This window comes from Myodes glareolus, chromosome 8 (assembly GCF_982192425.1).
Source record: "Myodes glareolus chromosome 8, mMyoGla1.1, whole genome shotgun sequence".
Lineage (NCBI taxonomy): Eukaryota > Metazoa > Chordata > Mammalia > Rodentia > Cricetidae > Myodes > Myodes glareolus.
The window spans coordinates 41,672,228-41,697,949 of NC_142033.1; the positions used below are offsets into that span (position 1 = coordinate 41,672,228).

General features: G+C 36.9%; 1 protein-coding gene across 3 annotated transcripts in view; it reads left to right on the plus strand.

The window, feature by feature from the left end:
* The window catches only part of Pds5a (PDS5 cohesin associated factor A), a 101,140-nt gene that overhangs the window by 58,086 nt on the left and 17,332 nt on the right, over positions 1-25,722 (plus strand). For all 3 annotated transcript variants that reach the window (XM_085691854.2, XM_085691856.2, XM_085691855.2), the window contains exons 17-26: positions 1,413-1,528; positions 7,700-7,805; positions 10,376-10,536; positions 13,734-13,857; positions 14,901-15,059; positions 17,597-17,665; positions 19,003-19,139; positions 21,283-21,406; positions 21,606-21,810; positions 22,780-22,894. In XM_085691854.2, coding sequence (XP_085547980.1) covers positions 1,413-1,528; positions 7,700-7,805; positions 10,376-10,536; positions 13,734-13,857; positions 14,901-15,059; positions 17,597-17,665; positions 19,003-19,139; positions 21,283-21,406; positions 21,606-21,810; positions 22,780-22,894 — 1,316 coding nt within the window. The remainder of the gene's footprint in view (positions 1-1,412; positions 1,529-7,699; positions 7,806-10,375; positions 10,537-13,733; positions 13,858-14,900; positions 15,060-17,596; positions 17,666-19,002; positions 19,140-21,282; positions 21,407-21,605; positions 21,811-22,779; positions 22,895-25,722) is intronic.

Genomic DNA, 25,722 nt, shown 5'->3' on the forward strand with positions numbered 1-25,722 from the left:
ACTTTTCTAGTTTTGGGGAGTGAACTGTTCTTTTTAAAAATAGTAGATCTATTGTTCGGTGGCAAGCTCCCACCTGAATTCATTTCTAAAACCTATAATGAAGGGGAAGAACTGACTGCTGAAGGTAGTCCTCTATCTTCTATATGCAACTTATAGAATGCATGCACCCACATAAAACACACATGCTTCTAATAATAAAATAAAATTTAAATTAAAAAATGGGAGATGACATGTTGTCTGTGACTTGTGATATGAAATTGAGTTTAGACCTGGTTGGATGTGTATTAACACTGTTAAATCACCTGAAAGACCTAGACATAATAAGGTAAGAGCCCGTTCTTGTCAGAGATAGTTAATATTACTGCCACCTTTGAAAAATAGAGACAATTACTTTGATTCATGAATTCAGAATAGTGTGAAATAATGCTGTGTTCACATTATTAAAATTCTGGAAAACTTCATACTTCTATTTATCTCTTCCTTCTGTTTTTTCAGAATTTAAAAATATTGCCAGACTTTTAAACATAGCACCTCTCTCTCTGATTTTTTGGTTTGCTTTTTTATGCTAGGTCTCCCTGGCCTAGGCTGTTCTGAAGTTCCTGGGCTTGGTGCTTCTGAAGGGTCTCTACTACCCCAAATTTATGTATATTCCATTATATTTATGCTGCATAACCCCCTCTCATTTTAAAGTTTTTATTAATTTTCTGTGGGTGCAAGGGGATAAGTAGGTCAAAGGGGACAGTTTTCTCTCCACTGTATGGGTCCTAGGGATCAAACTCAGCTTTCCTGCTCCCCAGCAAGCCCCTTTATCCTCAGTCACCTTGCTGCCCTTTCCTTTTTCAAAAAATAAATTAGGCCTGGATTGATAGTAGTTACAAGCTCATACTGCTCTTGCAGAAGACTATAAAGTTCATTTTCTAGAACTCACATAGAGCAACCCACAACTTCCTGTAACTCTAGGTCCTGTAACCTTTTAGAGAAATAGTTCTGATACTGTCCTCTGACTTCTGTTGGCACTACATTCAATGTGCACAGACGTTCACTCACATACATACATAGACACATAATATTAAAATGTAATTAGGAAATTAACTGAAAGAAAGCCCAATATTCTATTTAATCATGAAATAAACCATTTATGACTGAATGAAATTTTTTTAAATAGAGCATTTATGTTGTTACAGTAAATAGAAATTGTATAGCGGAAGTACAAACCAAAATCAAGTCATTTAAAACCATTTCAATCCTTTCTTGTTTTTTTCACTGTCTGGATTTTTTAGTGATTACTTACTATGTATATTTTTGTTTTCATTTCTTCCTGGTTTTGAATTTTTCAGTGCTTCTCTCCCTATAGTTATTCTTGTGAAAAATCATAGAATGATGAAACTTAGAGTAAAACTTTTCTTTTATAGAGAGAAATAGCTCGGAAACTTGCAAATCCTAAGCAGCCAACCAACCCTTTTCTAGAGATGGTCAAATTTCTGTTGGAAAGAATTGCTCCTGTGCATATTGATTCAGAAGCCATAAGGTAAGCCAGGAGATTTGTGCAGAATAAATACACTCATCCCAAGAGCATGTTTGTGAGCTTAAGTGCTGGACCCACAGAGATCTATTACTTTAATGTAACGGATGACTATTAAGCTATATTTAATGCCTTTTACTTTTTTATAAGTTCTTACTATTAGATTTATTCTGTGTGTACTAATTTTCAAAATCCTAGAATACATATAGACTACATAAAGAAAATGTTAGTTCTGTGTGATTATCTGCTAACAGCTAAGTTTGCTTAAGCATTTCAGTGTTCATGTTATTTTATGTTATGTCTTGTTTTATCACTGTACTTGATGTATGTGAATGGCATAATGAAAATCAGAACTTTTTTTTAAAAAAACAATCCACACATTTTATTTCTAAGAGTTTTATTGTAAATTTGTATGAATGATTCTGTCTTGTAGTGATAATTGTTACTCATGTTGGTATACTTTGTAGCACTCATTGGTTCTTAATCCAGATATCTGGATCTGGAGACCTAATCTTGGTACTCAGTTATTTCATCTGTGTGATCACTACTGTGGGTTCTATGGGAAGGCATGTTATACTGGTTTTCAAGGGTTACCATAACAAAATACCATTGGCTAGCAAGATACCTCAGAATGTGACAAGTGTACAGTAGAACATTTATTTTTTTTTAAGTCCTTTTCCGTCGGGCAGTGGTGGTGCATGCCTTTAATCCCAGCACTCGGGAGGCAGAGGTAGATGGATCTCTGTGAGTTCAAGGCCAGCCTGGTCTACAAGAGCTAGTTCCAGGACAGCCTCTTTATAAAGCTACAGAGAAACCCTGTCTCGAAAAACCAAAAAAGAAAAAAAAAAAAGTTCTTTTCCTTCTTCTCAAGATAGCTACCAGTTTCTCATTGTGTTTTCAAATGGTCTTTTCTCTGTGTATCCAAAATAAATCAGTGTCCTACTTTTCTTATTTTTTAAAAATAGTGGTCATCCTAGGTTAACCTCATCCATATAATTTTTTATATAATTACTCTTTAATGCTGTATCTCTAATATAGTCACATTGTGAGATACTGGTCGCTAAAATCTGTGAGTTAGAGAGGAACAATTCAGCCCAGAACATCATTTTTACTGTGATTAAATTAAGACTTCCTGATTGACTTTCCTCTTGGCAAAAAAAGAAAACAAAGGAACAAAAGTTTGGATAATAAAATTTTTGTCCATAGTTAATTTAAAAAATGTAGATATATTTCTTGTCAGTAAGTATCTTTTGATCTGTACCATTTACTTCTCACCTGCCCTGCCTTTTTTGCAGCTTGCTGTGTATGTGTTGGGGTGGGGTACAAACTCAGGAGTACATACCTGTGTGCTGGAGAATGAATTCAGGATCTTTCCAATACTGAGTACATGTCAGTATTTATCAAGTCACCCCTGGCACTGTAGCATCACGTTTTAGTGGGTCAGATTAAAGATACAATGTAGTAGGAATAGGAACTCCTGACTGTGCATTAACTTTGATAGGGATGTGCAGTGACATCAGGGAATCTCACAGGGGTTCTTTATGTCAGCAGGTTACTGTTGTTTGAGTCCCAGTGTTAAGAAGCCTTCTGAAAACTCAGAAATTTATTTTGCCATCAGGTATTTGATTCAGAGAAGAACATCCTTGTTAAGATTTCTAACAGAGTAATTTTGTAAGAATTCCAGTGATCGCCTTTAATCTGAGCATTTAAAAAGCAGAGGAAATGGATCTCTCTTAGTTTATGGCTAACCAGATAGACGTAGTTAGATCTGGACTAAACTATATCCAAAAATAAAAGGACATCTTCCTTATGTTTAGCCAAATCTTCAGAATAGTAGATTACAAATAAAAAAACTTAGTGTTAGGTTTTGATAGTTTTTGTAGGTTAGCTTTAAAAATAATAAAAGCTATGTGTAAAGTACATTGTGTACCCAATGAAGAATAAGTTATATAACCCAAACTCTGTGAGTGGGTGTGTTATTATAGAGGGCTCCAAGAATAAGCTGTACATCTGATGAGTGGTAAAAGGAAGTATAAATTATAGAGATTAACCAAGTAAAGACTTCAGAGGATATAATCCAGGTCACGGATCTTGAGTTTGTGGGTTACTTAGGTACTCTGAGCTTCAGTTTCCAAATCTATAAAAATTATAGCAATATTTAAATAATGGAGAGGTTTATATATATGTAAATATCATTCATATTAAATAATACTTAAAACATAATTTGCCACACTTAACTTGTCTTTTGTATTATATGCTGGCAAATATTGGTAATTGTCTTAGGGAATAATAGCAGACAGAAAAAAGGGGAAAGCAGTCGAAAATTATTTAGATAGGTTAGTACTATAATTGTGTAGGACAGCGTACACGCATGTGTGTGTGCCTGTGTGTGTGTGTGTGTGAGAGAGAGAGAGAGAGAGAGAGAGAGAGAGAGAGAGAGAGAGAGCGAGCGCTAGCTGTTGTTTTGGAACTCACAATGCCTCCTCAGTGCTGGGATTATAGGCATATGACATCACTGCCTGGCTATTTCGGTTTCTTGAGGGTGGGTCTCACTATATGTCTAAGACTGGCCCAGAATGTGGAACTTGCTATATAAACCAGTCTGGTCGTGAACTTGTCAGCCTCCTGCATGTTGTGATCAGGCCACCCACCACGAATAACTTACAGTGTAGAATTGTAAAATGTATAGTTTTAATCCCAGTACCAGGGAAGCAGAGGCATGTAGATCTCTGTGATTTGGGGGTTAACCTGGTCTATATAATGAGTTCCAGGCTAACCAGGGTTACATAAACCCTGTTTGAGAAGACAACCAAAAAGGAGGAGGAAAAAGAAAAAATTGAGAGAGGCAGAAAATTATCCATCCTGAAATTAATTAAAAATGTTAAAACTACACTAGTCATTGTAATAGTGGTTGAAACCTAGGAATGAAAGTAAAATTAACATGGGAAAAGGTAAAGAGAAAGAACTGAGTCATGAGGAAATAATGATGTCATCAAATAGTCCTCCTATTTTGTAGGAGGAATGGCTAAAAAGTAGGTCAATGTTTGGCTGAGCACGTAAAGATGCTTGCCAACAGCTGTAATGTTGGAATTTGATCTCCAGAATCCACATGGTAGAGAACTGACTCTTCCACACATGTGTCATGGCGTTTGTATGCACACACACAGACACATAATAAAAAAAATGTATGTAAAATGCAAGGGAGCTAGATAGTTCTGTTCTGCAGTTACACAACATACACTGTTCTTTTTTTTTTTTTTTTCCTTCTCTTTTTGAGATTGGTCTCTCTCCAGGACACTGTCTGGCCTTGTACTCACTATGTATACACCAAGCTTTCCTCAGACTTCACCTGTATCTGCCTCCTGGGTGTTCAGAATTAAAAGATAGACAATACTACTCAGTATATGCTTGGAGCATATGCTGCTCCTGCAGAGAACCTTGTCGGGGACCAGGACAAAAATACCACTTGCCAGGGTAGGGACTTGGGGATTAAAAATATAAAGAGCACAAAGATGTGAAAATAATAAAGCAGAAAACATGAAAAGTTCCGGGAGGGAGTGCCAGTGAATACTGAAATCACCTGTGTTTAATTTCCAATTGCTTAAAATACCCTGACCACAAGAGATAGAAGTAAGATTTAAAAAAAAAAAGAAACTACCTTAACTCGATATGAAGAATTGAGTTGAAGACCAGTTGAAGTGGGCTACATCCAGTTAAACATTCTGTTGCAAGAACAAAACAAGTCACGCTCATGCCCCATACCAAAAATTTCTGTAGGCAAACCAACCACTCCCTGGATGGAATCCAATATTATCTCTTTGAGGGAACTGGAATCTTAGTTGGACTCTTAGACTTTTGTTTGAGGTAGAAACTTGCCTACTTTTCTATTCCTGAAATACAAGGTCTGTATATTAGCTACACCTGTTGACAATAATCTTGAGAGAGAAGAACTCTCTGATCTAAATCTAGGTGGGACCTTTGTTTGAGGTAGAAACACAATAATCTTGGTAAGTTCCAACTCTTTGACCTTTAGTCTAGGTGGAATTAGGCTCCAGAGAACCCATGTTGAGTTCCTAGAACCCATTACAGGCAGCTGATAACCACCTGTAACTACTTGTAGGACATTGAATGCCACCTTCTGACAGATAGATCTGCCATGCATAGAGAGCTGGGATATAGAGTTTATTTAGTGGTTTGTAGGTGAGGAGGGACAAGGAGAAGGGCAGGAAAGGGAGAAAGGGGGAGAGGAGAGAGAGGCAGAAGCTGTAGTTACTTCTTCTGAAGAGGAACAGAAAGACAGCAGGCTGGAGGTAGGAGGTAGGGTTGCGAGTATGCGGGGCTTGTATTAAAGGGACAGGGTACTCGGGACAGACCAGGCTAGCTGATTACAGCACAGGCACCTTCAAATAAAGAGGAAGCGAATTTGTGGCAAGTGAGTATATTTGGAAAATAAACTTTGGATTCTTTTAATAGTTCACTTTTGGATATCTAAAGATTTAATTTTATTTGTGTATCTGTATTGGGTTTGTGCGGGTGAGTAGTACCCTTTGGGACACCATGAAAAGGGTGTCAGCTTCCTTGAGCTAAAGTTATAGGTGGCCTTGATCCACTTGATGTAGGTTCTGTAATCTCACTCACTGAGACATCTCTCCACATCTCATGATTTTACTTTTTCTATAGTCCATGCTGGCTGTCTGTACTTTTTCTTCTCAGGTGGTGATATTGCAGTTGTGTACCACACACTTCAGGTTCATACTTTGTATTTAAAACAAATAAATTCTTTACTACTAGAACTAGTAATGGTAACATATGCCTGTAATTCCAGCTCTTGCCATGTAGAGAAGAGACTATCCTCTGCTACACATTGAATTTAAGGCCACCCTGGGCTATGCGAGACCCTGTCTCAGCAAGAGCAAACATTGTTTGATTTCCACGAGTGGTGTGCATTAGTCCCAGCTACTCTGAGACGGGAGGATCACTAAGACTGAGTTAAAGGCAAGTCTGAGCAATATGCAAAGACCCAATCTGATAAAACAAATCATAATAATTTGATTGAAACAGTTATTGCATCAAAGGAAAAGAATCTTTCTCACTCCATTCCTCACCCCTATCCCTAACTGTTTTTTGAGAGAACATCTTGCTGTGTAACCTTAGCTGACTTGGTGTTCACTGTGTAGCCCATGCTGGCCTTGAACTCATGGCACGCCTCCCTTAGGTTCCCTTATGCTGGAATTACAGGCAAGCACCACAACACCTGATTTTGTGTGGCAGAGAGGATCAAACCCAGAGCTTGACAAGTTTGGCAGTCTATATAAAAACTGCATTCCTGATCTCGTATTTGTTTTTATTTTAAATAGTATTAGTTTACTTAGAGAAAGTATCTAGACACTTGTAATCTTGCCACTTAGGAGACTTGAGTCAGGAAGGACCAAGAGAAGTCAGCCTGGGATACATGTGAGATCTTGTCTCAAACAAATAGGTCTATTCTATAAGATATCATGATTCTATAGATCACGTATTATTCTATTTTATGGCAGGAAATATATGGAAAAGATAACTTGTTTACAATCTCATGTTATCTACTTGCATGTTCATGAATACAGCATGTTTCTGACTAGTTAATTTTTTGTTATAATTTCTTAGAATGGAATTACTGATGCTAGTGGAATTAACACTATTTTCCCTGTATTTGTTCACTGCTGGATCTTTAAGTTACTTTTATTTATTGTATGTGTTTTAATATGCACATGTAGCACATATTTGGAGGTCAGTGGACAACTTCCAATAATCCTTGCCATCTCAGATGTGGGTCATGCATCAAACTCGGCATCAAGCTTGCTAGCAAGCACCTTTACCCACTGAACCATCCTCCTGCCCTAGTGTCTAAATTTTGTTTGGAGTGGCCATTTGCCAATTACTAACTCTCTTTATATAGAGAAATGAATATTGAAATAGCTAATATTAATAGCTTATTTTTTAGTCGTTGTTGTTACTATAATATACACATTATGTTTTGGGGAGGGTCACCTAAAAGTAACCTTACCCATCAAGTGGTCAGGCTATAGAACCTTCTTTTACCATTGTCTTTTTAGATTCTCTATGCTTATCATATTTCAGTTGGGATCCTGTTACTAATTCAAGAAGTCTTAACTAACTTATATTTCCTTCTTTTAATAGTGCACTAGTAAAATTGATGAATAAATCAATAGAAGGGACAGCAGATGATGAAGAGGAGGGTGTAAGTCCAGATTCAGCCATTCGCTCAGGACTTGAACTTCTTAAGGTATTTTTAAAACAATTTTATCTCTGTTTATTTCTAAAGATTCATAATGGTGTTCCCTTTAGGGTATGCAACAGCAGGCTTATATACTTTAGATTGTGTAAAAAAAATCAAAAATTTCTGGCAGAAATTACGTCCATTTCTTTTAATGTTTAAAAAATAAATCAAAATAAAACAGACTCTCATTCTATAGCCCAGACTGTCATGGAGCTCTCATTTATCCTTCTACCTCTCAGACTGCCAAGTACTGATTCCAGCTGTTTATCTAGAAATTAGATCTTATAAAAAAAATTTTGCATCTTTAAAATAGTTTTTAATAATTTGTAAAGTCATTTTTACATTAATATTGTAGCATCTCTTTAAAAAGATCTGTATATGGGGCTGAAGGATGACTCAGCAGTTAAGATGGCTTAGCAGTGGGCGTTCTTCCAGAGGACCCAGGTTCAATTCCCAGCACCTGCTTGGCTGTTCACAACTGTCTATAAATACGTTTCCAAAGGACCTGGCAGCCTTACACAGACATACATGCAGGCAAAACCCCAATGTACATAATAAATCTTTTTAAATGAAATATTATTTCTGATTATCTTTTGCGTTCCTGCTCTACTTGTGACTGTGTATGCCAAATAATCCTGAGTTATCTTTAAGAGAAATTGTATCTGAGGTAGTTGACTGACCACTGGAGTTGTTGACATCATCTGTATGATTGGGACATTTTAAAGCTATTCATGATCTTTCTTTTGGGGGTGGTGTGATGGGGAGATTGGTTCCAGATAGGGTTTCACTGTGTAGTCCTGACTGTCCTGGAACTCGCTCTATAGATCAGGCTGGCCTCGAATTTAGAAAACCACCTGCTTCTGCCTTCTGAGTGCTGGGATTAAAGTCATGCACCACCACCACTGCCCAGCATGCTATTCATGATCTTAATGAATGCAAAATAATTCAGTTACCTATAAAACAGCCAGGTATGGCTCAAGAATTTTTACTGTGACTGCAAGTAAGACTTGTTTTCAGGACTAATGAAAGGATTGGTTCCAAGTTACGAAGTGACATGGGAGCAAGACAGTGTTGTCACGGGCTTCAAGTGTGTCTTGTCTAACCACAACACTGGATCAAGCTCGACTGAATCCAGTACAGAGGGTGAGGCAAAAATACATGGAAATTACAGCAAGACAAAATAAAGGAAAGACAAGATTGTGCTGAAGAGAGCAGTGGAGGTGCCAGGGATCAAACCCAGAGCCCTGCTCATGTGTGTCTAGCCCAGAGGCACAGAGTTTTAATCTACTGCTTTTTGTCCATTTTTAAAATGAATTTCTCTAGTTTTTCTGCAAATAAAAACGTCACTGAGCCCATTTCTGTTTACTTTTTAAGAACACAAAGATGGACTGCTCAATTTTCTACTTCTTTACTTAGCTCTTGTTTCCGATAGAAGCTAGCCTCATCATTCCCACATGAAGATAATGTAGCCATTTCCTAAGTTAGCTGGTATAAGTTCCTTAATGGTAGAGACTGGTTAGGGCCCATGTCCAAACACATAAGCCAATACATGTTTGTAATTAAAAGTTCACAGTTCTGTCTTTATTGTTGATAATTATGATATATGAACTTTCTGTGAGTATTTCACTTGACATATTTCTATACAGATCATCATTTTGACAGCCAAAGCTCTGTTTTTCATTAAAATCAATAAACTTGGAGCTTTTACTTAAAATAAAAATTTTCTTACTTAAATTTATTTATAGACTGAGAGTACTTAATACTACTGGAAGATCACTCTCTGTGAGAAAAATGAGCCTTTGGGCAGGAGAAATGGCTCAGCACTTAAGATGTTTTTAGAGGATTGAGATTCAATTCCGAGCACCCACTTGACAGGTCACAACTGCCTGACAGACACACATGCAGGCCAAAACACTAGTACACATAAAACAAAAATTTCCATTTGGTCAGAACTTGCTTTGCAAACATGAGCACCTAAGTTTGATCCCTACTACCCATATAAAAATGCCTAGCTTTGTAGCATGCTTGTAATCCCAGCACTGGGGAACGAGAGACAGGAGGATCCCAGAGTCTCACTGGCAAGCCATTCTAGCCTAGTGAGCTCCAAGGCAATAAGTTGTCCTGTCTTGAGCAGAACTGTGTTTCTGAATGTGATGCCCAAAGATTTGCTCGAGACTCTATAGGCATGAGCCTGCACGTGTGTACACATACGCGTGCACGCACGCACGCACGTGCGTACACACACATACACACACACAAACACGAGCATACACAGACATGATTTTTCTTTTTAAAAGAAGATATTCTTTGTTCTAAGTGGCAGTAATAACCAAGAGATTAAGTGATTACGTCAAAGGTAGCATATTAGCTATCTTGGGGAAATGACTTTAAGCTACCATGCATTGTTTCATTAATGCCTCATGAGTAAAAGTAACTGTAATTGTAACTAAAATATGTACTATGTATTTCATGTGGTGTAGCTAACATATGTATACCAGAACATTTATTGGTTGAAAGAAATCTCCTTTTTTTAATAGATTAGAGCTGCACTCTTAAAGGTGTATCTATTCCTCCAGGTTCTGTCTTTCACACATCCTACCTCGTTCCACTCTGCAGAGACGTATGAGTCCTTGTTACAGTGCCTAAGAATGGAAGATGACAAGGTAGCAGAAGCTGCAATACAAATTTTTAGGAACACAGGCCACAAAATAGAAACAGACCTTCCCCAGATACGATCGTGAGTATTTTTTTAACCCAGTTCACACAAAAGTTTATGTGTGTGAGAGCAATAGAATCTTGATTTCTCTTTTATGGAGGAAGATGGGAGCAGAAAAAAACTTCCACTTTCGTTCTGATTTTATGTGTCCTTTAGTCTCTCTGTCCCCTCCCTGCCTCGTTGCATCACATTAGGATATAGGTTTAAGAACAAACTACAACTGTTTAGAAGGAAATGACTAGAAAATTTTAGTAATCAAAATGTTATTGCTGAATTAAATATCTTATTACATTTATGATTAATTTATTTTTCTAATCTATGTATTATTTTCTTTAAAATTGACTATATAAGTTCAGAGCTGTAACCTTCCTGTCCCAAAACAAAAAAATAGGAATAATTAAATAGTGTTCATCATAAAATATTTATTAGTTGCTTGGTAATTGATAATGGTGGCAAGACCATGGGAATAAAGTACATTTATATATTTTAATTTGTCATTTTAGGATTACACTTGTAAAGGAGGGAGACATAGAAGAACATGTTGATATTATCTATTGCATCAGATGTTCATTGTATGTGAAAATAATTCATGATAAATACGAGTAAGGTTTTTCTCATAATGTAATTAAAGAACACGTGATTCCTAAGGTTTTATTAAATTTAATTTGTGTGATACAAGTCTATACTGTCAGTCCCTGTCTTCAAAGAACTTGTGGTCTAAAAATGATCTTGTTTATATATCTGTACATATAATGAAAAGATCATTATGGTTAGACTTGTCACAAATCTGCAATCCCAGGCAAGAAGACTTTAAGGGCTGGAGAAGTTAAGAGCACTGATTATTCTTCCGGAGGTCCTGAGTTCAATTCCCAGTATTCACATGGTGGCTCAAAACCATCTCTAATGAGATCTGGTGGTCTCTTCTGCTGTGCAGGCATACATGCAGGCAGAACATTATAAATAAATAAATATTTTCAATTTTTTTAAGGGAATTTGGGAGTTAAGGACATAGCTCAATGGGAGAATGCGTATTTGACATACAATACAAGAGTCCCTCCTTGTTTCAAATGCCTGTGTACAGAAAAGGAAAAACTACAGTAGGATGTAGTTTATAACATTTTCCTCCAGACTTAGAATAGTTCTACATTTTAAGGCAAGACCTTTTTTAAAAGAATGCTGTATCAAAAGAAGCATTGGAAAAATAGATACAGGTGGAATAGTTAACTTTAAAGAAGGAAACCTTTTGTTCTTAAGAGGATAAAAGGAATAGACACAAAAAAGCAAAAACACAGTATGAAGACATCAGTAACCACCGTGGTAGCGCCTTTGGATACTAGCACTCTAGAAACAAAACAAAGGTATGGGGACAGAAAGAAAGATTAGTTTATTTTTATATCACTTCAGGCTTGCTTTTATAAAAATAATTTTATATACCTGTACTTAATCAAAACTGTATCTTCTGGGACTGGAAACATGGCTCAGCAGCTAAGAGCACACATCGCTCTGCTCCTACAGAAGTACTAGCTTTCTTCACAGCACTCTTATGCTTGTAATTCCTGCTCCAGCAGATCTGACTCCTGACCTTCACCGGTACCTGCACTCAAGTGTGCGTGCCCACACACTAGCACATAAACATAATTACATATTTTAGTATATTTATGATGGATGCATCCTTTAATCTGTACATTTTTTTCAAGTTGGGTATAAATTCAGTAGCTATCACCTTCCTATCCCAACAAAGAAAAATAGGGCAATTAAATAGTGTTTATCATAAAAATATTTATTAGGTGCTTGGTAATTGATAATGGAGAAAATGATCGTGAGAATAAAGTACATTTAAGTGTATTTTTTTTAGTGTTCACCAGTTTTAATAGTAGTGAGCTTATAGATGTGAACTTAAGAACAAAAACAAATGATTCTCGGGCTAGCAAGGCTATTTAGACATGGAAATCCCTAGTTTGATGATGCATGGAGATAGGCTTGAGATGTTCATAAACATGTCAGGTTTATACTGACCATCATGTTCTAGACTTTCTTGGTTTTTGGTTGAGGTGTATGGCTTGTGCTCTTGAATACTGCTGTTAAAGTCTGTTGTTAAAAGCAGGCCTTTTTATTTGATGGCATCAAGTTTTTGGTATATAAAATAACACCATTTAAAAATTGTATTGAAGTTTTAACAAATAATTTGTTGTAGAGTTCTGTTGCTATATAGATTTCATCTGATTATAAAAGTATTTATATTTATCATGAAAGCTGAAACTAAGGCTGGGTGTGTGCCTCCAAGGTAGTGTATGCATAAGGCTGTGACATGTCCCCAGATTTGGTGGTGAGGTCTGTTCATGAGGCTAGGAAAATAAAAGGAAGAAGCTTGTTAATGTTTTAAGACTGTGTGCCTATTTCATGTATGTACCTCCTTTGTAGGTTCTTGTGAGTACATTTCCTTCCTCCACTTGTTTTGCCATATAGACATCATTTGTTTTTGTTTTTTATTATATTTGTTCTCATATTATCCTGTGGAAAGAATTTTAGTTTAATCTTTTATGTTATTGTAGTGATTAAGTAAATTGAGTTTTTTTTTCTTTTTAATGGATCTTTACCTTCAAAATTCAGTTTCATCTTTGAATGTAGTATCACCTTTTCCCATCTGTGTTACTTTTGGCATTTTCTATATCTTTATGATTTAGCTTTCTCCTCCTTACTATGGCTATAATAATAGCCATGATAATAGTTCTTTTCAGGTATTGATAGTCATTTGTTGAATTCATACATGTTCACAATAACTCAAATGATAGCTACACATACATGTACTGAATGATTATTAGAAATATTTAATTTCATTTTACCAAACTGAGTGTAACTATCTGTGTGTACTTATGCTCACTGATATCATTTCAGCTGTTTAATAAAACTTGGCCTTTTACTACTGATTTTCCATGGCTTCTTTGAAAAAACTGAAGGGAATTATTAAAGGGAACTGAAAAATTAGGAATGTCTACTTAGAAGGTAAATGTGAATATGCTCTGGTTCAAGTTGTAGAATATTAATTAAGGGTAGCTTCTTTGTTATTTTCCTATATTCATGAGTTAGCCTTGAAATGAAAATTGTTTACTTAAAATAACCTTTGAACAGATCTGATTAAATAGGGGAAATGATGAATAAGAAGAAACCCAGGATTTGTATGCTCCCAAAAATGACAACTGTATTATTATTTCTTGCAGAACATTAATTCCCATTTTACATCAGAAAGCAAAGAGGGGTACTCCACACCAAGCTAAACAGGCTGTGCATTGTATCCATGCCATCTTCTCCAATAAGGAAGTCCAGCTTGCACAGATATTTGAGGTATACCTACTACATAGAATGTGTTTCCATTGGTTTGTCTCAGTCTCTGTCATTTGGTAAAGCTGGAGTGTAAGTTTATAAACCTGTTTACATGTGTTCTTACATTACATTGCAAGCACCTCAGAGCGCTTGTCTACTCAGCACTCCATTCCAGCTGTTGATCTAGGCTCACATGTTTCATATTGGAGGATATTTTATATTAGAGGATATTCTCCTTACCTTTAGTCATTTCCACTCTGGCTATACACACAGACTGTTGACAGCTTTGCTTAAGTACCTCCAACCATACCTGACGGCTAATCCCTTTTCAGTCTATGTAGATGGGCCTTGGGCAGACAGACTCTGCTTCAGGAAAGGCATCCCTGTTGTTATAAATTGGAGATGATATGATTTGAGATGAACCTTTACTTTTTTATCATTCAGTATTATAAAAGACTGATGTCCTAATTCTTACTTCTCTTATTTGGACTTTATTTTTCCCCTTTATCTTTTTTCCGTATTTTTTCAATTTCAATTATTGTCTTAATTACTCTTTTATTTTACTGTGTTGAGACACCATGACCAAAGCAACTTGCAAAAGAAATCATTTAATTGGGAATTTGCTTACAGTTTCAGTGGGTTAGTCCACCATCATGGTAGTGAACATGGCAACTTTCAGACAAGCATGGGCTTACAGAAGTAGCTGTACACATCTTATTTATAAGTTGCAGGCAGAGAAATGGAGATATAGATAGACTTTTGATGTCAAAGCCCATCACCCCCAGTGACTCACCTCTTCCAACAAGGCCACCTCCCTAGTCTTTCCCAAAATATTTCAGTAACTGGGGACCAAACATTCAAACATGAGCCTGTGGAGGCCATTCTCTCTTGAACTAAAATTATATTTAAGCTGGTGAAATAACCAAATACTTAGAATTGTTACAAACTAATTCAGTATGATCATGTCACTTAAATCAGGAAAACAGATTGACTTGTACATGGTAAAACGACTGTAGAACATCTAAATGCTTAAAACCAATTGGTGACTTTTCTCTCTTTCATAGCCACTCAGTAGGAGTCTGAATGCTGACGTACCAGAACAACTTATCACTCCATTAGTTTCACTTGGCCATATTTCCATGTTAGCACCAGATCAGTTTGCTTCACCAATGAAATCTGTAGTGGCAAACTTTATTGTTAAAGATCTTCTGATGAATGACAGGGTAAGTTTCTCATTTATTTATTCAATTTAGAGTCATGAGTTTAAGGCTGTCTGTATATCATAGAAACATTTACTTCTGAATATCTGTGGGGTGAGTGTGAGTGTGTGCATTAAGCCTAGGCACATGCTTTGCATGTTAGATTTGAGGGGACTGATGTGCCTTCTAGGATCTAACCCTTATTGTGTTCTAGTTTTAAAATTACTGTACCCTATTAATATAACTGTTTGTCACTTTAAAATTAGAGTTTCTTTTTTAAAGATTTTTTTTTTCCATTTTGTTTTTCAAGCGAGCGTTTTCTCTTTATAGCTCTGGCTGTTCTGGAACTCCCTCTACAGACCAGTTTGACCCAGAAATCTTGCCTGCTTCCACCTCCTGAATGCTGGGATGAAAGGCGTCGTGCCACCACCCCTGCCATTCTTTTTTATTTTATGTGTTGAGTATTTTGCCTGCATGTATGTCTCTGTACCATATGCAGTGCTCCACTTTTTTTGGCCAGGAAAAGTCAAGGGATCCTCTAGAACTAGATGTGAGTGCTGGAAATAGCATCTTGGTTGTCTGCAAGAGCAGCAATTGTTCTTAATCACTGAACCATCTCTTCAGCCCCCATAATGTATTTTTAAAGGACTCTAACAGCACAGAATTAGGGAAGGTTCAACTACAAGGCACACTTAGACATATCATTCTTTTTAGTGTTACATTGAGCACTCTAAACTACATTTTATTAACATAATTCATATTTTCACCCTCGTTGTTGTTTAGTTTCTTCCTCTCTTTGTCCATCTCCTGCGCTAGTTTTCTATTTTCTTTTCAAGACATGGTCTCGCTGTGTAGCCCTTGCTGGCCTGAAATTGTGTATGGAGATCAGGCTGGCCTTAACTCATAGAGATGATCCACCTGCCTCTGACTCCCAAGTGCAGGAATTAAATCTCATATTCAGCCTTATTTGTTTATCTTTTTAAAAAGAGGAGTGGCTCTCCTTGGCTGGTCTGGAATTCACCGTGTAAATCAATCTGGCCTCAAACTGAGCTGCCTGACTTTTTCTTCTCAGTACTAAATTAAAGGCATGTACCACCACACACAATCTTTTTTAAAAAGTTTCTATTACATGTTTTTAATTAGGTGAGGGCTGTACCACAGTGCATATGTGAGCTTGTGAAGGTCAGAGGGCATGTGATAGAAGTTAGCTCCCTGCTTCCATCATGTGGTCCTGGAGATTGAGTTCAAGATGTCAGGCTTGGCAGCATCCTGAGCCTTTTCCCCCTGAGCTGTAGGTACATTATTTATCCTCCCAAATAGAAACACTCTCTGCTTATTGTGCACGATACTCAAATTCCCCTTCAGAACCTCTACATGCTAACTCTATGAATTTACTCTAGCTATCTTAAGGTCTATACTTGTCCTTTTATAATCTAGATTGTTTTACTTGGCATGTTTTCAAGAATCATTTTGTTATGGTATTGATCAAAATTTCATGTATTTTCTGTCCTGCTGAAAATTACTGCTTTGTGTATCCTGCATTTTGTTTGTTTATTAATTAACAATTTGGAATTGTTTTTCACCATTTGACATTGTAATTAATCCTAATATGTACAATCAGAATATTTTCTGATCTTTTGGATAAGTAACTAAAAGTAAAATTTCTGAGTCGTGATTATTTGCTATTGAACATTTTTTGATATCACCATACCGGTTACCATAGTGTCCCTTCATTTTTAATATTTTCAACAATCTATTCTGAAGGTTCCAGTTTCTTTACCTCCTTTTTGAATGGCTGTTTTGATTTTTGAAAGAATAAATATTAAATATTGTTATTATGGGTGTGTTTATTTTATGATATTTAGAATGGTTTCTGCGTGTTTACTTGGCGTCTGTGTGTTTTGTGGAGAGCTGTCTACTCAGGTTCTTTAGTACTTTCAGTTGTTTTGTGAAGGTGCTAAATTTTGGTATTTTGAAGCTAGGGTCTCATGTAGCCCGGGTTGAGCCCAAACTCTCTGTGTAACAAAGGCTGAGCTCTAGCTTTGCCTCCCTCCCAAATTCTGAGATTACGGGCATTCACCACTGCACCAGCAAGGTTTATTTGTACATTCCCCTTCTTTTGATAAGTGCAGGGTAACAAAGATTTCTTCCTGTGCTCTGTACTGAGTTTATAGTTTTAGCCTAGTATGCTTTCCGTTTAGGTGATGTTTGTAGTTGCTAGGACAGTTTAGCTTCAGTCTTCGTTTGTTGGGACCCAGGTTTCTTAGCACCATTTCTTTAAAAACATTGTTCTTTTCTCACAGCTTTGTATGTGTGCCTTTGTCAATGAATTGACCCTTACAATAGAAGTGTTTTTAATAAAAGTTTTTTCCTCTCTATTCCATTGTTTTGTATCTCTGTTCTTACACCACGATCTTGATTACTGTAGATTTATAGCATGTTTGAAATTGGAAAGTATGACTCTGCTAATTTTGTTCTCCATTTCTAAGTTCTTTTATCTATTTATTTTCACATGTATATTACTCAACATGAAAAAAAACAATTTCTTCAATTGTCTGTAGTCAACAGGTGAGAAGAATGGAAAATTGTGGTCTCCAGATGAGGAAGTTTCTCCTGAAGTACTAGCAAAGGTAAATTTGGATAGCTCCTAATGATCTTTATGTTGAATAAAGGAATGCTTGTGGGTATCCTGGGCTTTCTGTAGTGAGCTGTTTTATTTTTTACTTATTAACTGTGGGGTGGGGCAGTGTGTGTGTATGTGTGCATGTGCACAGGAGTGCAAGTCTCCTGAAGCTAGAGTGACAAGTAGTTGTAAGTCACCCTATTGGTGCTGAGAAACCCCATGTACTTTATTTGAAAATTCATTGTAAATTAATACTGCTCTAAAGAGTTGTAGTTGCCAATGATTTTTTTTAAAGGTTTGAGTTGGTGCTGGGTCAGTGTTCTAACACTGAGTACAGCCCTATACTTTTCATTATGTGTGAGCCTATATTGTTTTGTAATTGTTTATTTTTGTCCGATGGCCAGTAAAGTATACAAAATAATATTTACGTCTTTAACTGGCTTTTCATGTATGTTAGAAATAGTCTTTTAGTAAAGAAGACTACAAATAATTATGTAAACACTGTTTTAGTCAAGATGTTTAGTGAATATCAGACCTGATTTATTCAACAGTTTTTGATACTACAGTGATACAAAAGCCTCTAAATAATTATTTTTAATCATCATAGGTTTAGTGACTATTTTTAAGTTTTTAAAGATTTTTGACTGATACTGTACTTTTTATGGAGATTCTTAGCACTTATCATTTCTTTGTATTAAGAATGTTCATAGTCCTCACTACCTTTGAAATGTCCAGTTAATCATTGTTAACCCTAATTTAATTATCCACCTACGGTTATATTTGAAGTTACTTGGTGCACATGCTTTTAACCCCATAACTCAGGAGGCAGAAACAGATGGAGCTCTTTGAGTTCTAGATAGCCCAGTCTACATAGTTCCAGGGAAGCCAGGGGTTTGTAGAGAGATGCTCAAATAAACAAATAAAAATTTACTTTGGTTTTTTGAGATAGGGTTTCTCTGTATAGCCTTGACTGTCCTGAGACTTGCTCTGTAGACTAGGCTGGTCTTTGACTCCTGGCTGCTGGAATTAAAGGTGTGCCATGACTAATTCTGTAATTGGTGCTGTACCAGTTAGCGCCCATTCCTCCCTCCTCACACTGGCCTGGTCTCTAGTAACCACTGTAGTAACGTGTACCATTTGTCTCCTCTGTTGGAGATGCAACATGTACAGCTCTGGAAAAAGTGCATCCTTAGGTTGAACAGAGTTATGTTCTTTCTCACTGTTACTCTTTCAGTATGTGCTGATCAGGATAAGTAGTGTGATTAATCAAATTTGTTAAAAGTAATTTTCTCCTATTTGGAATTTTAAGTTGCTTTCTTTTTTTAACATGTTAATATTTTATAGGTACAGGCAATTAAACTTCTGGTAAGGTGGCTGTTGGGTATGAAAAACAACCAGTCTAAGTCTGCCAATTCAACTCTTCGGTTATTATCAGCGATGTTGGTCAGTGAGGGTGACCTGACAGAGCAGAAGAGGATCAGGTGAGCTCTTCCTAGTTTCCTTGACCATAAGGTTGGGTAAGAGTTGCATACTGTTCTTTTCCTGACTGATACTAAGTGCTGGCCTTGCACTGTAAGCTTAGGAGTTATCTCTCTTGAATACATTGAAGAATCTTAGCCTTTTTTCATCATTTTCGAAAACTATGAGTGTCTGCTATTAAACTTATAATCATTTCAGTGTTAGTAAACATTCATATTTAGTGACTGATCAAACAGTTATTTGTTGAATTTCTGCTCTGTTTAAATTTTTTATGTAATTTTATTTTTGAGACTTTTTTTTTTAAATAGCTTTGGAACCTGTCCTGGAATTCACTGTGTAGACCAGGCTGGCCCCAAACTCACAGAGATCTGCCTGTCTCTGCTTCCCAAGTGCTGGGAATAAAGGGAAGCCCCACACCACACAGCTGAATTTCTGCTCTTTGTAACGCTGTGAAAAGTACAGCAAAGACAGATCACCCTGTGATGTGATGGAACAAGTGGGATGGCTTGAAGACAATAATGGCTTCTAATGGTGGCTCAGAAAAAGGAGGGAGGGGGAGAGCAGAGGCTTTCCAGTAAGTTCAATGCAAAAAGGGGGAAAATGGGTAAATTAATTTCGACCTTGAGGAAATTGTCAGGTTCCTTATTTCTTTCAAATACTTGATATATCAAGAGCATCAATGAACATAACTCGTGATTTCTACTTAAATTTATGTGAGAGGATGGACACAGGGCTATATTTTATTTCACGAATTCAGTATTTACTAAGTGCTGTAGTGTAAAACTGCACCAGTTCCGTTCTGCGCTCTGCTCATTAGGCGCTATGGTAACCAGGCTGAAAATTTAAAGATGTACGCACAGAGACAGACAGACAGATGGGGCCACAGGGACATCCTTGATATAAGAATACTCACTTTACTGTGCTCAGGGGTAGCTTATATAGGGCTGTGGCCACGCCCCAGCTCTCGGGTTCTTTTAGCTGCAGGCTGCTCAGAGCAGAGGAAAACAAGTTGTTCACAAGAAATTCAAGGTCTGGTGGTCCACAGTCTCCAACACTGTTGGATACTAGGTACTGCTGTGTTTTTTTTGTTTTTTTTTTGTTTTTTTAAGATTATGTTATTTCCTCCAAAAAGTATATAATCTGCTTCTGAAAGTGTTATATATGACAACTAGTTCATTATATTATGTTTAATGCTTTGATCAATTGAAGCAATATGCCAAAATAAAATAAAACCCAACTTTCTTATTGCGTGTAAGCCAACAGAAGGGGCTAGGGTGGCAGTAATGAAAACTTTGGCATACCTTTACAGTACTGAAATGCCTTGTAATGAGGTCTCTTAACTCAGTGATACACAGGCACAATCCTCAGCGGAGCTGAGTGTTAAATATTGCCAGTTGACCTAGAAAAAAAAAGTTTAACTATTTGGAAATGTAAACTAAGTAACATGATATAAATTTAAGTAATACCCTTTTCCTCATCAAATTGAAAAAAATTAAATATTTTTGTGTAGTGGAAATTAAGAAAATCGGTTTTGTACTTATTCTCCTCTGAGTTGGTACCCTCCTTGTAGAACTCTGAAATTTTTTATTTCTTTCCTTTTAAACATGTTAATACTGACACATCCACATTCATGAAACTTGATAAAAATAACCATTTAAAATATACATGTAAACATAGTCTAATCTCTGTCTTTCCCTTTGAAACATCTGGTTCTTTATAATTGTCTGCCTATTACTCTTAAGCTGTGAGATTAATATAGAGTCTTAATTATGTGTATAGATATATGTGGTGATAGTTTTAAAATGATTGGCTTCTATTTGGTTTGTTTAAATCAAGTTTTCACAATTAATAGTGTAATTGACGAGGGATTCAGATCGTGACGAAATAGCTTTTCTTAGCATTCTAAGTAATTTGTTTGGTAGAATAAGAAGACTTGCTTTGTTGAATGAAAGTTTGAATGTAGACCATGGGCAGAAACCACAGTTACCTGGAGCCTTTCCTCTAGGCTGAGTTCGTAGACACAAAGTCAGTGCCTTTATTTACATGTTAACTTACCTACTATCAGTCTCACACTCAAGAAACAATCAGAATTTCATATGTAATCATGTTTATAGAAAATGTTTATTTCTTTTTGTTTGTTTATAGTAAATCAGATATGTCTCGCTTGCGGCTAGCTGCTGGAAGCGCCATAATGAAGCTTGCTCAGGAACCCTGTTACCATGAAATTATTACCCCAGAACAGTTCCAGCTCTGTGCACTTGTTATTAATGTAAGTGGAAAACTTCTTTCAAATCCTTGTCTTCAAAGTTGAATGTGTTTACTTTGCTTTGAGTACAGACTCATTTAATATGTGAATATACATAAGAGATTATCACTATTGTTCCATACTAATCATCATTTATAGTGCATGCACGTATGTAAGCAAATGTTTACCTGTCTTGTGTATCTTTGTTTTTGTGCTGATGCAGGATGAGTGCTACCAAGTAAGGCAAATATTTGCCCAGAAGCTTCATAAAGCACTTGTGAAGTTACTGCTCCCTTTGGAGTATATGGCGATCTTTGCTTTGTGTGCCAAAGATCCTGTGAAGGAAAGAAGAGCACACGCACGCCAGTGTTTACTAAAGAACATCAGCATACGCAGGGAGTACATCAAACAGAACCCTATGGCTACCGGTGTGTATGCACGTGATAGTTGTCCTAGTTAGGGTTTCTCTTGCTGGGAAGAGACAACCATGACCATGGCAACTCTTACAAAGGAAAACATTTCATTGGGTAGCTTACATTTTCAGAGGTTTAGTCCATCATCATCATGGTGGGACATGGTGACACGCCAGCAGACATTTTGCTGAAAGGAGCTGAGAGAGGAGTAGAAGGTACATCTTGATCCTGCAGACAAGAGGAATTGGGACATTGGACATAGCTTGAGCATGTCTGAGGCTCAAAGCCTACCCCACAGTGACGCACTTCCTAAGAAGGATTCACCTCTTAATAGTATCACTTCCTATGAGATATGAGGGCCAATTACATGCAAACAACCATAGTAATTCACAGTTTACATCAAATAGAGCACATACATTTCCTTGTAGTTTATCCTAAAATGGTTAACTTTATAGAGTATTGTCATTGTAGCTGTAGTTTGTGTAGAAACTGAAATCTTGTATTGGAATCATATTTATCTTTAAATTGTTTGTGGTGGCAAGCACCTTTAATCCCAGCATTTTTGAGGGGCAGAGGCAGGTGGACCTCTGAGTTTGAGGCCAGCTTGGTCTACAAAGCCAGATCTAGGACAGCCAGGGCTGTTACATAGAGAATCACTGTCTCGAGGGAGGTGGGGGGGATAGTCCTAGGTAACTATATTTTATTATGCAGTCAGCAGTGTGGTTTAATTTGTTCACATTACTCAGATATTAAAGTATATGCTTTTTTTTTCCTGACTGTTTCAGTCATCTGCTATATAATTTGTTTATTCTTTGGTTTTGATTTCTTGCAGGATAAAAGTAAAAATATTACGGTATCATCTGAACACACATTCCTTTCCGTTTGTAAATATCTGAGAAAAAATAGAAGCAAATGGTTAGAACTCAAACAATGAAGGAATTTATAAAAGCTGTTTTCGTTAACCATAATTTTTTTTCATTTTAGAGAAATTGTTATCACTACTGCCTGAGTATGTGGTTCCATACATGATTCACCTGCTAGCCCATGATCCTGATTTTACAAGATCACAAGATGTTGATCAACTTCGTGATATAAAAGAGTAAGTTATGTGTTTCAGAAATTCCATGGGAATATCCTGAATTCTATTTTTTTACAATTTATTTTAATTTTTTGTGTATTGGCATTTTGCCTGCATATATGTCTATGTTGGGGATTCTGGATCCCCAGGAACTGGAGTTACAGACAGTTGTGAGCTGCCATGTAAGTGCTGGGAAATTAACCCTGGACCTCTGGAAGAGCAGCCAGTGCTCCTAACTGCTGAAGTCCAGCCCTTGAATTTTTCTTAATTTATTTTTATATATTTTTTAAAATGTTATTTCTATTTAACCATCCTTTCCTTACTCTTTTGTGTGTTTCCTATTTATAGATACTTCTCTTTCTAAGTCCTGAAATAGATTAATAATTTATTTTAGATTTTATGCTTTAGTTTGGTAATTTATAAGGCTGTGGTGAAAATTTCTCCTCATGGATTAAGAATTTATTTACTAGTTTAACATTTTTCTTGGAACGTGCTAGTTTTGAGAGAGAAGAGGGAGGGAGGGAGAGAGAGAGAGAGAAAGGGAGGAGGAAGAGGGGCAAGAAAGAGAGAGGAGAGAGCGAACACCCTACTTCTCCTAAAATAATAATCATCAGGACTGGTGATGTGACTCAGCTGGTCGTGTATGTTCCCTAGTATATATGAAGCTCTGGGTTAGAGCCCCAGCCACACATAGATCAAGCATGGGAGCATATACCTATAATCCTCCACTTGATCAGAAGTTCAAGGTAATCTTCAGTTTAGTGGCAGATTCACATCAGCCTGGAATAGTTAAGGCACTGTCTCAAAAATCTAATGGGGTTTAAAAAAAAGTAATATTTATATCATCCTTAAAAGAAAAATCAAAAATTAAATAAAGAAAAAGAAATCTAAAGAAATATGTACTCATGTTTGAAAAGATCTGGGGCAAGACTTTACATAGTTATAAAATTTGATTGGATTATTGTTTTTAAGCTACAGTTTTATATATGATCTGATATAGAATGAGTGAATTAAAAGAGACTGAGACCTCTAAGAAACTTTGAAATAATATATACTTTCCTCTTTGCTATGTGTTTGTACTTAGATATTTTCCAGAAAAGAACTGAAAGTTTAAAGTTGGTGTATGTACTTGTTCACAGTATAAGCTTTCTTAGGAGATATTTAGATGGCCAGGCAGGTGTGAAAAGGTTACATTTATTAGTGATTCTAGTGCAGTGGTGTGCGTCTGCAGCAGGAGATTCTCAGCTCAAGAGAAACGGTGTTGGACGACACATGGAGATGAGAGCGCACACACATCTATTTGTAGAGCAGTTTTACTGTGGAATGAGTACTGTGTATGAAGTCAGTGATCTTGTAGCCTTTTGTTTGTCATGATATAGGAACAAATCCTTCCCCGGGAGTAAAGGTGCTGGAGTGGTATGAACACAGTAAAGGTTGAAAACAGCTTCTTGTCAAGATGAGATTCAATTTGATAATTTGTTAGCTTATGTACAAAGATAAATTTTGTTTTTGAGACAAGGTCTCATATATCCCACTTTATTCACAGTCTTACTGCAGAGCCAGGCATGACCTTGAAAATACGCCACCCTCTCCTGCAAGTGGGAGTCTTTGTCATTAGAGCCGCTCTCTCCCCAGCAGTTAAACGTTTTTGAATTATGCTGCCAAGAACCCAAACACTTGAAGGTTTTTGTATGGTGGCAGGGCATACATACCATGAGTACATGTGTGCACGTGGAGGCCAAGGGTCAACCTTGGTTTTTACACACTGGGATATACATGTCTCACTGACTAGGCTAAGCAGACTGGTGAGGGAGCTCCAAGGATCTGCCTGTCTCTGCCTCTCCATTGCTAGGAATGCAAGCAACAGTCACAATGCCATGTTTTTATACAAAGACCAGGCATCAACTCGGGTTCTCATCTGAGTGACAAGTACTTTCCTGACTTAGTTATCTCCCCAGTCCCCAAGTTGTGAGTTTTTAAGGCAAGTGTATTAGAAAGAGAAGTGTATTAGTATGATCTAATTAGTATGAAGTATGCGCTAAACGTTGAATAAATAAGGTCACAGTAGCAGACTGGAGAGCAAGGGAGATAGAAAGTGTTAGAAAATTAGCAAGGCCTCCAGCTGAGAGGTTTTTTTTTTGAGCTCTAAGAATATAGCCCTTCCCCCAACCACATGTCCTAGAGACTTTAGACATTGCTAAGTAGCCATTCTACCGTTGAGTCATTTCTCTGCCCCAAACCATGGCTTTAATAGTCTACATTCCAGAAGGAGGTATCCAGAAAGGGGGATATTTGAAGTTATGTTTTCCCTGGAATACCACTCCTAAGAATTTTCAAGGCTTCAGAATATCTAAGACTAGAGGGCCTTAAGGAAATGTACCAGAAATGAAGCAGTGATGCACTAGTAGGGAGGAAGCCAAGGATAATGGCAGGCTATATGGATAGTTGATAGACTGTAGTCTAGAAATGAACGAGTGTACACGTCACAGGAAGTTGATAGGCGACAGTAACAAGGAGAAGCGAGTACACATAGCCATGAAAGTGGCAAAAGCTTCCAAGGTATAAACATAGAACTTGTTTAATTAATGAATTAATTGGAATTATTACCAGAGATGAAAGAAGCTGACTGCTTCCCAACCACAAGTATGCAACATGTGGTAGAAAAGGGATTGTAACTTCAAGGCAGGGGATGCAATAAAAGTTTTGGGAGGTGCTTGGAGCATGGTCTCAGGTGTGTGGAGGTGGACATTCACTAGTGTCTGCCTTCTACACATAGAAAGGATATATTTCAGGCAACTCGGTGAAAAGATTTGGGAAGGAACCCATGCTTTGAGGACTACAACTGTGAG